This window comes from Primulina huaijiensis, chromosome 3 (assembly GCF_012295235.1).
Source record: "Primulina huaijiensis isolate GDHJ02 chromosome 3, ASM1229523v2, whole genome shotgun sequence".
In the NCBI taxonomy this organism is placed as follows: Eukaryota; Viridiplantae; Streptophyta; class Magnoliopsida; order Lamiales; family Gesneriaceae; genus Primulina; species Primulina huaijiensis.
The window spans coordinates 5173836-5189216 of NC_133308.1; the positions used below are offsets into that span (position 1 = coordinate 5173836).

At 32.4% G+C, this 15381-nt stretch overlaps 1 protein-coding gene across 1 annotated transcript; it reads left to right on the forward strand.

Annotated features, from left to right (window-relative positions):
• Positions 1 to 873: 873 nt before the first annotated feature.
• On the forward strand, positions 874 to 8909 carry LOC140973306 (ubiquitin carboxyl-terminal hydrolase 6). The gene is made up of 18 exons (XM_073435998.1): positions 874 to 957; positions 2002 to 2147; positions 2321 to 2356; positions 2439 to 2546; positions 3153 to 3253; positions 3352 to 3478; positions 4328 to 4387; positions 4467 to 4534; positions 4774 to 4824; positions 5202 to 5310; positions 6698 to 6786; positions 6907 to 6976; positions 7141 to 7221; positions 7345 to 7440; positions 7553 to 7601; positions 8187 to 8306; positions 8386 to 8460; positions 8596 to 8909. Exons 1-18 carry the CDS (start codon positions 948 to 950, stop codon positions 8649 to 8651), a joined length of 1452 nt encoding a protein of 483 aa, XP_073292099.1. The 5' UTR covers positions 874 to 947; the 3' UTR covers positions 8652 to 8909.
• The last annotated feature ends 6472 nt before the right edge of the window (positions 8910 to 15381 follow it).

Below are 15381 nucleotides of genomic sequence, written 5' to 3' on the forward strand. Positions count from 1 at the left end.
TAAGACGAATTTATCTGACACAATGTTTATGAAACACGATAATTGTGTATCGAAATTTAAATATTTATGTTTTGTGATAGGAATACTTCAAATCACAAATTCGGATAAAGTTCTATTTGTTTTTCAAAGTATCTATATAAATAACAAAAATATAATGCAACTATATACACTAAACGAGAATACATATTATGTAGTTATCGGAGTAGTGAATTAATCATTCGATTATGATATATGTTTATTTATATTTTCCCAAAGGTTAGACAGTCTTTTTTCGTGATTAGATGTGAATATTGACTTGGATTTAAAAATATCCATTAAAAGACGTACATCAACCCTATTTGGTGAGCCACAACGTTTAGGAAATATTTCTTGATCAGATTCGATCTCATTCATCTACTTTGAATTGGATGATATAAATAGCATATTTTCAAGATGATCTCATTTTTTGAATACAATCTTAGATCCGACAGATCTCAACATGTGGACTTACTCTAACGCTTCGTAGCTAATTTTCTTGATTTAGATCAAATTTTGCCACGGGATCATCACACAACGTCGTTGATTGAAACCACTCGCAAATCATCACGTGCTTCGACCGTGCGTGATCTAATGCTCTTAACATGGGATATTTATTGTAGGGCGAACGAGGTTCACGAATCGTCAAATTTTATTTTTATATGATTTACGAACACAAATTAAAATACCAAAAAAATTATTATTTTACAAGGTATCTTTCTCAACTTCGACCAAACAAACACAATAGAGAGATATATAAAAGGTATATATATATATATATAGAGTTTTGATATGCTGCACATCTACCGTTCACACTTATGTGAGCACCGATGAGGTGTCACTCACTTATTGGATGTNAAGCAAAGCAAAGCAAAGACTGACGATAGAACTAAGGCGAATTCTCCACAATTTCTGTTCCGAATCTCGAAACCATGTTGACAGGTTCGATTTTAAATCCCCTCTCTCTTTCTTTTTTCCAACAAGTGAAGTGGAAATTCGATTTCCCGCATTTAATTGTTTCTTCTCAGTGATATCCGTGACCGCGTTTAGAAGTTATGATTTTTATGATATAATTGAGTTCGATTTGAGCGAGATTAGTGGTGCACAGAGACGTGGTTCTTGTGTTTGGGTATTTGCGGGCAGAAGATTAGGGATTTTATGGGTTTTATTGAGTTCTTATGCACGAGTTAAGTAATTGTTGCTAGCTTGGGTATGTTATTAGCAAATGGTTCGAGGGAGAAAGAAGTAAGTCTTTGTTTTCAGACCTCTTTTCTTTTCTTTTTCCATTTTTTTTTAATTGGCGTGGAGGAAGGGATGAGTTGTTTCTCTAAACATTGCTCAGCACAAACGTTCAGCCGAAATTGCGAGTTTTTTGTTGGTAGTTAATCTAACCTTAACCGACCTTTTATCAGATGAAATAGAAATGGTAAAGTTATTGAATTTCAGATTGGAGGCTGAAGCTGCGGGTAACATTCTGAATGGTTTTGATCTTTCCTGATGGTGTTGGATATAATTACATGATGTGACAGTGATGATAGAGGGACATGCGACAGGTGACCTAGTTCCGTTCCATAAGTTGTAAGCGAATATGGCAGGACGAGGGGACAAAGGGTAACTTAATGTAGCAAAATGTCCAAAGGTGATTATGTGGTGGAGCTATTAAGAGACATCTTGTCTCAAATATGAAAAGTTGCTTATTGAGGGTCTTTATTTGGTCTCTCATAACGTTAGGAATTCTCGTGGCTTAAATGTGATAATTTACTTGTCGAGGGGATTCTCCCAACTATAGGAGGTATTATTTGTTATGTTTTAATGCGGACTTTAGGTTCTTTCAAACCGTGGGGCCAGACACTTTGTATTCAGGGGGAATGTGTATCCAACTCTTGATATGGCATCCATATTTTATTCGTTCTTCTTTTTGAAGATTATTAGAGGAACTTTCAGAACATGCATACTAAAACAGATTTTGGCTGGTTCTGTTTGCAGTAAGTGTAAAATGGCAAAAAGAGCTATTTCCCAAGGTTGAAATAGACACTAGCCAGCCCCCTTATCTTTTCAAGTGCCAGCTGTATGACTTAACTGGAGTACCACCTGAAAGACAAAAGATTATGGTAAAAGGCGGCTTATTAAAGGTATGGAAGCAATACTATTTCGTGAGTAGATGCTATTGTCAAAAATAGATGTCTTTTTCCTCCACTCAGAGCACCCGCTTTACTCTATTTTGCACACTTTCTGTAAGTTTTTCCGTCCGTGCAATTAATTTAGAATCTTATCGGAAATCCTGAAATCTTTTTCTTGACAACAGGATGATGCAGATTGGGCAAAAGTAGGAGTAAAAGAGGTAAACAATAGATTTTCTCTGGATGAGAACCCTTTTTAGCTTTTGTAGAATTGACTTATTTTGTTATCCTCCAATGAGTCAGGGTCAGAAATTAATGATGATGGGAACTGCAGATGAGGTCGTAAAGGCCCCTGAAAAAGGCCCTGTGTTTGCAGAAGACATGCCTGAAGAAGAACTAGTGGTTACAGTGGTTAGTTCTTCACATTTCATGCGGCCTCAAGGGAAAAGAAAATGAGACGAGGATAATCTATTTTGAGGATCACACACAAATGTGCACACAGAGATTTTTCAACTCCATTTACAAAAGTTAATTTAGATATCTGTTTTTTTAATTTTTTTTATGTTTCTTATATTCCATGATATAACACAGTGAAGCCATAAAAAGTATATATTACCAATCGAACTTCTGGTTATTATCCAATATTGAGCTCTTTAATCTTGCCATTGCCAGAACACAATATGTATTTTGAAATGCTTTTTACCAACCTTATCCCTGCTCCTCTTTAAATGTCTGTATCTGTGTGGAGTTTTTCAAGTACTTTGAAACTTGGTTTTTATACGAATTCATCTGAATATTTTAAAATTTTAGAAATTTTCAATCAGCAAATATTTTGAAGAAGTGAAGCATTTGTCAGTGAGAGACAATTTCAGGCCTTCATACGTGTATTCACAATCTTCTATTATTACTTATGCATGCTTTTCTTGGTCAAGTGGTCAGTAAGTTTTGGACTTTGTCCTGCCGTTTTCTTAGTTCTAAGGAGTTCTTTGATGTTGATCTTCTGATATTTCTATTTAGGGCCATTCTGCCGGTTTAGTCAATCTGGGGAACACTTGTTATATGAACTCCACAATACAATGCTTACATTTTGTTCCAGAGTTGAAATCTGCTCTGACTAAGTAAGATTTTCTCTGCAATGAATAAAATTATCATACAATTTTATCGTGTTTTTATAGACTCCACAAGAGGTTTCTTATTGGTAACTGATGTTTTCTAGGTATCTTCCTTCGGTAAGAAGCAATGAAATTGACCTCTCCACTCATCAACTGACTGTTGCTACTCGAGAATTATTTAATGAGCTTGATAAAAATGTCAAGCCGGTGGCACCAATGCGATTTTTAACGGTATGCATTCTTTTTAATTTTTTGGGAGATGATCAATTCAGGCCAAATCTTTCTTCATTTTCTCCATATATGGGAATAGCTTATGGAATGTAGGCATAAAGTTTTGGAGTGAAGCTATTGCCGCTATTTTATATTTATATTTTAATTTTCTCATTGGGTTTGGCCAATTTGCAAGTGTATAATTTCTGTGAGGTTAATGCTCCTTGGGTTTTTCATATGTTGAATCCTCTTGCTTCGGAGCTTATGACGGATAAATGTTGAATACTCTTGCTTTGATTTACGGTTCAAAAAAATAAAATAAAAGTTCATTTTAACTGTATTTGGATCCAGTATAAGCTGTTTAATCATTTACCACTCTTTTGACAAGAATTGAAACAAGATAAAGTTGCAGTATTGACTTTGAAACAATATAACGTTGCCAGTATTGACTTTGTCGGCTGACAAAACAAACCAAAATTTAGATAAAGTAAGAAATCACACCAACATGATTTTACTTTATATAAAAATTTATTTTTCAGAAATTATACTTTATATTAAAATTTAATATGCATGCGTGACGAAGATCACTAGTACAAAAGAAAGGAATGTAAAATAAGGAAACCATCCTAAATGTGATCCAGAACTACCAAATCGAAACAAAACAAACGGCCCAATAAATTTGGAATAAATACCCAATGATTTACTCAAAATATATAGTTTCCTAAGTACAAAAATAATCTCTTATCAATATCTGTTCAACTTCCTTTATGCTCGAACTTTGTTTTTGTGGTGTTTTGGGAATTGTTGCTTGATAATCGTATGAATTAAGTTTATACAAATGATTTTCTGATCCTTCGTAAAATTTTCCAGGAATTGCGGAAGAAATACCCTCAATTTGCCCAGGTTCAAAATGGACTTTATATGCAGCAGGTATGCATATACCACTGATCATTATTTGATGTTATTCCTACTATTTTTGTCATGATGAGTTTGTTTCTTAAATTCCTAGGATGCTGAAGAGTGCTGGACACAGCTCTTGTACTCTCTTTCTCTCTCTCTCAAATCAACTAGTTCCAGGTAGTGTGCTTGTATTGTCAAAGTTAGACAATAATGCTGGATATGTCCGGTGTTGAAAATTTCTTATATGTTTTTAAGAGCAGGCTTAGGTTGTGCGGTTTCTTTATGTTCCTCTTTTTCTGTACCTTTCTTCAGAGAGTTCCTTATTGATTATGAATTTTGATATTTTCTTTTGACTTTTTATAATGTCACATGACTGGAGTATGAATGCCAACCTAATCTATAAAATCGTATTGTAGTGAAGGCGCTGATGCTGTGAAGAGACTTTTTGGTATTGACCTTGTTAGCAGGTACGCTGCCATTCTATGTTTCTTGTACTGTTCTCCAACAGTTAAGACTTCAAGAACAACATGACAATACTATTACTATCTTAGAACTGTTATGAAATTATATGTAAATTTATTACTGCTTAGAAAATTGGCAATGTGAGAGTATGACATTTTACACGAGCTGCAGAGGTATGTCGTAAATTATGGGAAATTGGAAATCATAGGATCATAAGGCGAAATCATTCAGTTATGTTCTAAAAGCACTATTTTTAGTCATTTAATCTGTTGCTTTTTTTAGCTCTTCGTTATGATAAAGCCTTGAATTCTTTGTATCTTGTGCATAAATTCTTGAACAATAATTTTTTTCTTCTCTCTTTTTCATCGATGATTTGTTCTAGGGTCCACTGTGCAGAAAGTGGCGAAGAAAGTGCTGAGTCAGAGTCGGTATATTCACTAAAATGCCATATTTCACATGAGGTGAACCATCTTCACGAGGGCTTAAAACATGTAAGTTTGACTTTGGTGCTCTTGTAAAATATATTCTGTATCATATGTCTCCTACCATTGATGAGACGGTTCTTACTATGGTTTCCCTTTGATAAGAGATTGATCTCAAAATAAATTGGAAATGCCTTTTTTAAGCCGAAGCTTGTCGCCCTAACACACCTTGACTCACGATAGTCAACAGACATCCAAGGTACCGTTTGAAGTGAATGATATGATAAATTAATGGTAAGTAAGTGGAACTATAATTTAACAAGATTCAATGTATAAAAAAAGAAGATGATAAATAATAATGTGTTTGTTTTTATTTAAAAAGTTTGAATTATATTGTCCATCAATAGAAAATGTCCTAAATACCCTTCACATAAAAAATATAGAACTTTTTGGCTTGTTTATCGTCTTCATCGGGCAATGAAGGAAAAATTGATCACAGAGTGCCACCTAAAATCAGACGTAAATTATCTTCTCCATTTGCAGAGGCATTATTAGGATTCTAAACACATATTAATGGCAAGCAAAATACACCAACAAAAATTCTTAACATTCATACAGAAACAATTATANGGCTTAGAACTGCAGCACCTAGAGACCAAAGCTGAGAGAATGAAATTCATATTAGTTAGATTATTTACATTAAAGGACATAAATGTCAAATTATTCAGATAATTCTGAATAGCAAAAATAAACTTACCTTTCAAATTCACAGAGATCGTTGAATCCTTTTCTTCGAGTTCAAGGGTTACATTTATAGCGAAGCTTTTAGTTGTTCCCTAAAATTTAGAGGTGAAGGGAAGCTGAAATTTGTTGACACGATTTTTGTTAGGTCAACTGTAGAAAAGGGGAAAACAAGGACACAAATGTAAATTTCTTTCTGAAATGTCTATGATGGTGAGCGTTGCTGGATCCTTTATCAGCATGAGCCTGATATTTGGGCCGAAAATACCAACCCAAACACTGGATACCCAAATATAAACTATAAGTCCATCCCTAATCTACAACTTAAAACAGGTCCTCAGAAGACTGGCAAGACAGTGGGAAAATGTTGGCTTACTTCTTGGGGTTATCTGAGTGTGATGCAGGTGTCATATTGTTAAGAGTTATCGGAGTACTATTACCTCACGAATTGTATTCTACAAGTGAAATAGACAATCCTTTTTCATTTTTATACCGAGTTTAATTAGTAACCGTTTAGTACTCGGTCTGAAACTTTCCTCAGAACTTCTAGCCCTACTTAGTTCTGATGTGTGATCAATCCAACAATTATAGACTTTAATAATGAAATTGAAATATACAAAGCATTCTTTATTATCAAATTACTTGACAGATGCCACCCTTCTCCTTGTGGAGGATGCCGTGGATAATATGTGTTTTTGCCGGTTTATATATTTAGGGTCTGAAATCCGAGTTGGAGAAGGCTTCTCCTTCTTTGGGACGCAGTGCTGTTTACATCAAAGATTCATGCATAAATGACTTGCCAAGGTATGATGAACTTTTATTTCTTTGTGCTTCTTGGTGCAAGTCGAGGTTTGGCGAGAATCTTTAGTTTTTTAAAATATTTATGAACTTTGTAGTTGGCTAATCTTTGTTGTCTTGCGACAGATACTTAACTGTCCAATTCGTGCGATTTTTCTGGAAAAGAGAAACAAACCAGAAGGCAAAAATTCTGCGGGTAAACTGTTTTTCTTTTCAACTTTGTGAATTAAAGGTGCTTATGAGGTGATGTGATGATGGCAGTTGAAGTCTTCCTCGGTTTCTTTAAAATTTTGGCAGCATAATTATTGATAGCACGGTTCCCTTTTTCCTTTATTTCACATAATTTTTATTGTTTTGCAGAAAGTGGACTACCCATTGGTGTTAGATGTTCATGATTTTTGTTCAGATGATCTTCGCAAGAGATTGGAAGTTCCTCGCAGGGTATAAACTTGTTGGCACTAGCTAGATTGAAGTCTGATTGCCCTCTTTTATCTTGGGTCATTTTCAATAGAGCCTTTGTTTTTGTCCGTTGGGTTGTGCTCATTTCAATCATCGAACCATTAGGTCTTAAGAGATGAGGAAGGCAAGAAGCTTGGTCTGAAAACTAGTGGTAGTAGCTCGACTTCAACGAACAAAGATATCAAAATGACTGATGCTGAGGTAGGTGATCTACCAATTTAGAGGCGATATAATACCTGTATGGAGAGGAATAGTACTGTCCTGTGCATTTCTGTTTTTCAAATTTAAGTTAAGCTCACATTGGCTCCTGCAGGAACAATTAAATGTAGGAGAAGAGTCGTCTAAATCTGCACTGGAACAAGGTAACCATCTTTTTATGCTTGGGCTCTGTTTGGATTTGGTTTCTAGAAAATATTTTTGAAAATATTGGGAAATTGAATATATGTCTTGACATTATTTTCATGAGAAAATGATTTACTGTAAATTTTATGTCATGGGAATCAGATTTTTGAGTTATTGATATAATATCAGCGGTAAATGATTGTTTAATGTTATGTGGAGTTCTTTTAAATTGCAAAATATGTATATTTGTAATTAAAATATAATATAATCATAGAGTAATTTTAGAAAGTTAAATTAAAAGTACTGATTATATTTGGGAGACGTAAAAGGAGCAAAAATATGTTATGATGGGAATGAGAATCTGATATTCGGCTTCATCATTGGAAATGGAAAAGGGTGGCCAGAAATTCGAGTCCAAGCATATCCTTGTAGTCTTCTACAATTCAGTAGTCAAAACCTCCTTGAGACCCTGGACATTTTATTCGAAGGGAGAAAATGGAATGTCTGAGTGTCTTGTGTGGGTGAAAACTGTGTGGGTGCCATGCGAGAACAGATTGATTAAACTGTGTCTAGCCTACAGAGTTTGTTCATCCCCATTATTTCAGGCACAACTCTCGAGAAAGAGCATCACCTGACTGGAATATATGATTTAGTTGCTGTGCTCACACACAAGGGTAGAAGTGCTGATTCAGGGCACTATGTTGCTTGGGTTAAGCAAGAAAATGGTTGGTCTCTTGAAAATACCATCATTTAAACTCGTATTCTCTAATTTGTTTCCAGTATCTAACAGCTGTATAACCGCAGGGAAATGGATCCAATTCGACGACGATAATCCGATCCCACAACGGGAGGAGGACATCATTAGACTTTCTGGAGGAGGTACAAACTCAGCTAAAGTATCTTATCTTTATAAATTATATGATCACCACTCGGCCCTTGCCCACCCAATTTCTTCTCTCATCTTAAACTCTCCCCACTTTTACTCCTTATAAAACGACGCATTTCTTGTTTCAGGTGATTGGCACATGGCTTACATTTGCATGTACAAGGCTCGCTGCGTTTCCTTGTAATGTTTCTTTGCAAGTTTATGTGAGATCATTGATTTGTTGGCAACTTTTTTTTATTTATTAGAAGTCTGTTGTTCACCGTGGTAATATTCATGTTTATTCAACTCTATTGGCATGGTTTCTATATTTAACAACTGTTTGTTTAGATATTAGAGGTCGATCTTTTCACAGAGTCCACCGATAATATCTCTTCTTTCCAATGTATACTTTAAAATAACAGTGGATTAATGACTTTTATTATACATGGTTGTTCCAAATCAACATATTTTTTGTTTTCTAATTAACTATTGGATATACAGATATTGATGATTAATCAGTGAGTGGACTACTCATTGTACTTCATTTAGATTAAAATTATATCTTCTTAAAAAGGAAATTTAGAAGTACTTTTGACAAAGAAATGATTGTCTGCTATTCAAAATTATTAACAAATAACGTGGAGTTTCATTCAAATTTTTATATTTAAATTTATGTTTTTTTTTAAAAAAATTATATAGTTAGAAAATGAAACAAATATATTAACTGTATTTCGTTTATTTTAATATATGATATTTATTATGAATAAACAATTTTTATTTAAATGAGATGGAACACATTTTGCAACCCGTAATATTTATATGTAAGAACATGAAATATAAAATGAGGGCGTGACTGGTTTTAATTTTACCGAGAATAAAACAATCCGATTGAAGTGAGCCAGAATTTTGTCCCCCAACATTGGTTGCATTAATTTATATAATTGGATTTGGATAGATCTAAGATGTTGGCCAAAACCAAATGGGCCCAATCTCATTCAATTTAGGCCATATCTGCCCTTGAGATTGTGGGGACTACAACCCATTAACAACTTCAAATCTTTGATTAAAAAAATAGTATTATTGTATAAAATCAGACAATTTGCAACTATCAATTTTATAAAAAATTTTATTTTACAATTCCGTGTTTTTAAAAATCAGGCAAAATTGTCTCATTTGCAGGGTTGTAGTACCGAGCGCTTGTCGTTTTACCAAAAGCTATAGATGGTGATAATGGTGCAACTCAAATCTTTTAAACCGCACATCAGCTCAAACACCATGGTTCGATCGCTCTATCAAGCATGGACAATTACTGCACCCAACAATATCCCTCCCAATAATTGTATTCCCTGCAATCAACGGGAATCGAACCCATGACATTGGCTCTAATACCAATTATAAGATCTGACGCTTGCCGTTTTACTAATAGTTATAACATGTGGTAATCGTGCAACACAAATCTTTTAAACTGCACATCAGCTCAAATACTACGGTTTGATTGCTCTATCAAGCAAGGACAATTATTACACCTAACAAGAGTTTTACGCTTGATTTTTATAAACCAAGGTTTTAAAAGATCATTAATTTTTTTTCGAGTTAAAAACATCGTTAATTTCATATAAGGATTATGTTTTTTTATTTATTTATTATTTTCACGTACTGCTACCCTATAAAACACTAGGCATATGTTCTTCATGAAATTCGTTTAAAACTATTTTTTTTTTAAATCACAAACAAAAGATCATAATAAAAAAGGCCCACACATGTGGTGTGGTGGTTTGAGTATGGAGATGTAAGTTTCTAAATGGTCCATTCAAGTGGTCATAATGGGCTGTGGGCCATCAGTCCATACAACAAACAGAGAACGAATCAGCTTTGATCGATTGCTACACACACATATTTTTTTTAAATCGAATTTCAAGTCGAATATATTCTGATATGATTTGATTCGAAATTTTATTCATTGACTTCTCAAATTTAAGTTTAATTGGATAGAAAAGATGATAGATCCTTTCTCTTTGGACAAATGCTAAATTTACTATCTAGTTAAATTCTCAAAATCTTTGGATTGATATGGAAATCTCGCAAAATATGCGAGGTTCATCAGTTGTGATACACTCGGTGGAACATATCATCTCCCATAATTTTGAAACTGGTATCTATATTACAATTTACCAACAACTTGCAGCCTATTAGATTTTAAAAATGTACAATCGAAATATAACGTTTGAGATAGTTATAACTTAAAAAAGTTTGAATTGCATCTGTATCATTAATTATAATTTTTTTAGTAGAGCAATAAATATTTGATCTTATCATTAATATTATAGTTAATATCACATATTTAATATTATGGATTGCAAGATGGTGCAATTATTAGGAGAAACATCATTAAGAATAATAATTATCTCTATTAAGAGAATAATCAAAATGAAATCTTTATATAAATAAATAAACTATATAAATATTGGGAGTTGAAATACTAAATAAAATAAAATGAAATAGGTCGTTGTTTAAGCTCAATTTTAAAAAATTAAATCGAAAAATAAAATATAAAATTTAATAAAATAGTTTGCAAGGATGACGTGCATGTTCACCTTTTATGCATGGTGCAAATGACACGTTTGCTTTGTGATGTTGATTTGTGTTTTGCGAGAATTTACTTTTAACTCAACTTTGCGAGAATTTGCTTTAACTCAACTTTGCCTCCATTAATATTTGATTTTTTTTAAAAAAATTATATTATAAGTTCCTTGATTTTATGTTTTTATTTTTTCAAAACTGATTATTATGGAATATATCTTTTTTTAAAAAAAAATTTTGGTACAATAGTTGTTTCTGATTTTTTAGAAAATTTATTTTGAAGCAGTAGTTTTAAATTATTTTAACTTTCATTATAGTAGATTAAACATATTTTTTTAGGAGTGGGTCTCTTGTGAGACGGTCTTACGAATCTTTATCTGTGAGACATGTCAAGTCTACCGATATTCACAATAAAAAATAATACTCTTAGCATAAAAAGTAATGTTTTTTCATAGATGTCCAAATAAGAGATTCGACCCACGAAATTGATCCGTGAGATCGTTTCACAAGAGTTTTTGTGATTTTTTAGACTGATATTCTCATAATATATGACAAATACTATTTATTATAATATTTTTTTATAAGTGTACGTTAAACAATATATTTTTATTTAAAATTTAAATGACTTATTATTTTTAAACATTAATTGTCCTCCCCCGACGACAATGGAAAAGTTCAAGCTCCAATCCTGATTCTTCCGCTTGTATTGTTCCATATACATACCTTTTCTTTTACATATTTGTTCCATTTTATCTTTTTAGGAAATTTCTAACTTTGCATGTTCATAAACGAACAAACTCTGCATTGTTAGAGTAGATGTTCTACAAGCCAACGATTGACTAGATAATTTATTGATTCAAGTGTAATAAACAATTTTTATTTTAATATAATTTAACTTTTTATGGTTTCATTTTGATTTATCTTTATACACATGCAATCAACATAGATAAAGTCCTTGATTATACTTTAATATGAATGAATTGTAATTCGATTTTGAAACTCATTTGTAAACACTGTATATTCTAAATTCGTTCTAGTCGATTCAGCCGCCTAGAAATAAGGATAAAGGCCGCTTGAGGTTGAGACTAACATCTGCGATGTTTTGTACTGTATTTCGTGGTAAGGGCATAGAGATGTCCAATCATGCAGATGGGTAATCATACGATGATTGTACCGAACATCCCTCACTCGAAATTTGCAAGTGGTTATCATTCATCGAGATGAAAAGTATGTGGTTGTGATTGTATATAATTAGTCCTTACGACCTGGGACAACACTGAAGTTCTGCATACTAGGATTATGTTTTGACTCTTTTACCGACTCCACGAGGGTCACAAGGTGGCGAGGTTGGGTGGAATTGCGACATATGTAGTAACCAGTGCATCGTAGTCGGGAATTCACCGCTCACCTACGGGTGTGGATATCCTATGTTATCTATCGAAATAATAGTGCATAAAATCTCTAACCAGAGTGTGAAATGTATATTAGAGAAAGAGTTCTCTAATTGTGCATGCGATGAACCTATGAATATTTCATGATTGTATCACATAGCTATCGAATCTAATATGCAACCCTCGATGAACCGGTGGTTGCAGATTCGATCGGTATATATGAGATGAAGGGATCGTATTGTAAGTTAATCATTGCCGATTGGTTCTTGCAGGCACTATCAGTGATACCTAGGAAATCATGGGGCTATGAATTATTGAGAGTCACACAAGCATTTAATCATTTTGTTTTCGTTGAGAGATTAAATTCAAGAAGTTGAATTTATATAAAATTATTATATAGTAAATTCAGAGAGTTGAATTTATGATAATTAAATTTTGAGAGAATAAATTCAAAGAGTTGAATTTATGATATAGTAAATTTAAGAAGTTGAATTTATGATATTAAAATTTTGGAAAGATTAAATTCAAAGAGTTGTATTTATAAAATATGATAATTTAATTCAATAAACTCAAAATTTGAGTTTATTAAATATTAAATTAAATATAGCGAGAAATATGTTTAATGGGCTTGTTGGAGTACAGGTCCAAGATACTAAATAATTAAAGTTTTAATGAACTTTGATTAATTAATTAAACTAGTTGGACTAGTCCAATTAAATAATCAAGTCCATTAATGTTAATTAAGAAGCCTAAACCTATATTTATGGAAATTAAGTCATGCATTGATAATAAAAAGGGCAAGGAGGCACAAACCCTAGCCTCCATAACAATCCAACTTTTCGAAAATTCCCTTCCCTTCTCCTCCAAGAATTCGGCCACCCCTAAAGAGAGTTTAGGGTTTGAGCCGCCTCTCGAGTTTTTTATCACAACGAAAACTTTTTCTAAATATTTTAGTGCTATTTATAAGAGGAACTAATCTTCTAGTCGTGGACCATATTGGAAGATTGAAGAAAGGAGACTTGAAGAACGTACGTAGAGATTTACAACAAGAGCTATGTTCGTTTATACCTGCGTAGTTGGAGCCAAGTGAAAATCCACTAAAAGTATATTATTACACATCCTATGTATATTTATTCTATTTAAACCATAAGAGTGTCCAAATATTTTGATTGTCAAAATAAAATTTTAAAACTTCCGCTGCATTTTGGACACGAGAAAAAAAAGGATAACCCAACATGCATAAGATCATAAAAACTCTTATGAGATAATTTTATAGATCAATTTTATGAGACGAATCTCCGACTCATAAAAAATATTATTTTTATGTCAAGTTTTAGTTTTCACTGTAATTATAGACTGAATCGACCCTTCTCACGAATATAAATCCGTGAGACATACTAAATACAATAAGAGCCTTGTGGTCAGCAATTATTTCCGCTACTCGCATAATCGTTTCTACCACGGACTATAATGAAGTTAAAAATTATGTTTCACAAAATTGATTTGCAAAATGATTTGATAAGAGTTCTGTGGCCAAAGATAGTCGACAAGACCAACACTAAAATATAAGAAACATATTAAACAAATTGAATGACACAGAAGAGCACTAAACCATTCCAGGGGGGAAGCACATGCAGAAAGAAAAGATATAGTTTGCATAAAATAATTCAAGCGTGGGAAAAAGTTCAAATATGTCTTGTCCTTTCAAACGCAGAAATAATGCTAAAAAAAACACATTTCGTGATCCTTCATATCTTCCCACCCCATCATTCCTCACACATATATTAAAATAGATAAGAAAGTAAATATATAATAATTTAGGAAAAAGCCAGTGGAGGGGGTGTGGCTACCCAAACCCAATCTTTATATAGGTAAAATAATGTGTCTTTATTAGATCAAGTTTTAGCTCTAATGATCTCATCTTGTTTTTTCTTTGTAATGACTCGGATTCGAGTCCTCCCACCCATTAGATTTTTTAAAAAAATGTGTCTTTACTTTTTTTAAAAAAAATTTAAGAATAATATATTTACATGTGAAAGATGATAATTGGCAAGTTTTTTGTATGACAAAGAATTCAAATACACTAGGGTAAATATATAAAAGACGACAGACATTTCAAACATATAAATTTTTTTCAGATTCGAACTTGAAATCTTAATTTTACGTATCACACAGTCGACTAACTCAGCTACAAGTTATATTATTTGGTATGTTCTAATTATTAATTTTTGTTTACATCAAGTATGTTCTTATTTACATGTATACTACTTTTATTCTTATATATGATTTTATAATAAAATTTTATTATATCCTAACACGTCATTTCTGANAATTATTGCCAATACATGATTTATTTGTGAAAGAAAATAATAGTAGATTTTAGTTCATTCGATTATATATCCCAAATTATGTACTTGTTATATCTTTACATTATTTATCTGCACAGTCTACATATATATTTTTATAATATAATATATATCATGAGCGATACTTTAGAATAACAATTCCTAATCATCTATATCATTATTTCTTAGGTCAATCGAGTCGATTTCGCGAATCTATTTTTGTGAGATTGGTCGATCTAATCCATATCGAAAGTGAAAATGATATTTTTTTTGGCATAAAAAATATTTTTTCATAGGACAAGTCGAGTAAGAGATTTGTCTCACAAAATTGACTGATATGAAACAGTGTGATAGGAATTTTTATGTCTCGTCTCAAAATCCCAAAAATCAGTATAAAACACGGACGAATTTTTTTTTGAACCAGTTACACAATTTTTTTTTAAAAAAAAAACAAAACAAAAAAGCTCTCCCACTTAAATAATTTTTTTAATAAATTATCCAAAAATAAAATCCCTAATTTTCTTTTTGAATGCAAATCCTTAATTTTAGTATAGGCAAAAAAATGTAAATAAAAATTAATTATGAAAAAAAATATATTATATAATAATGTAGGGGGAAT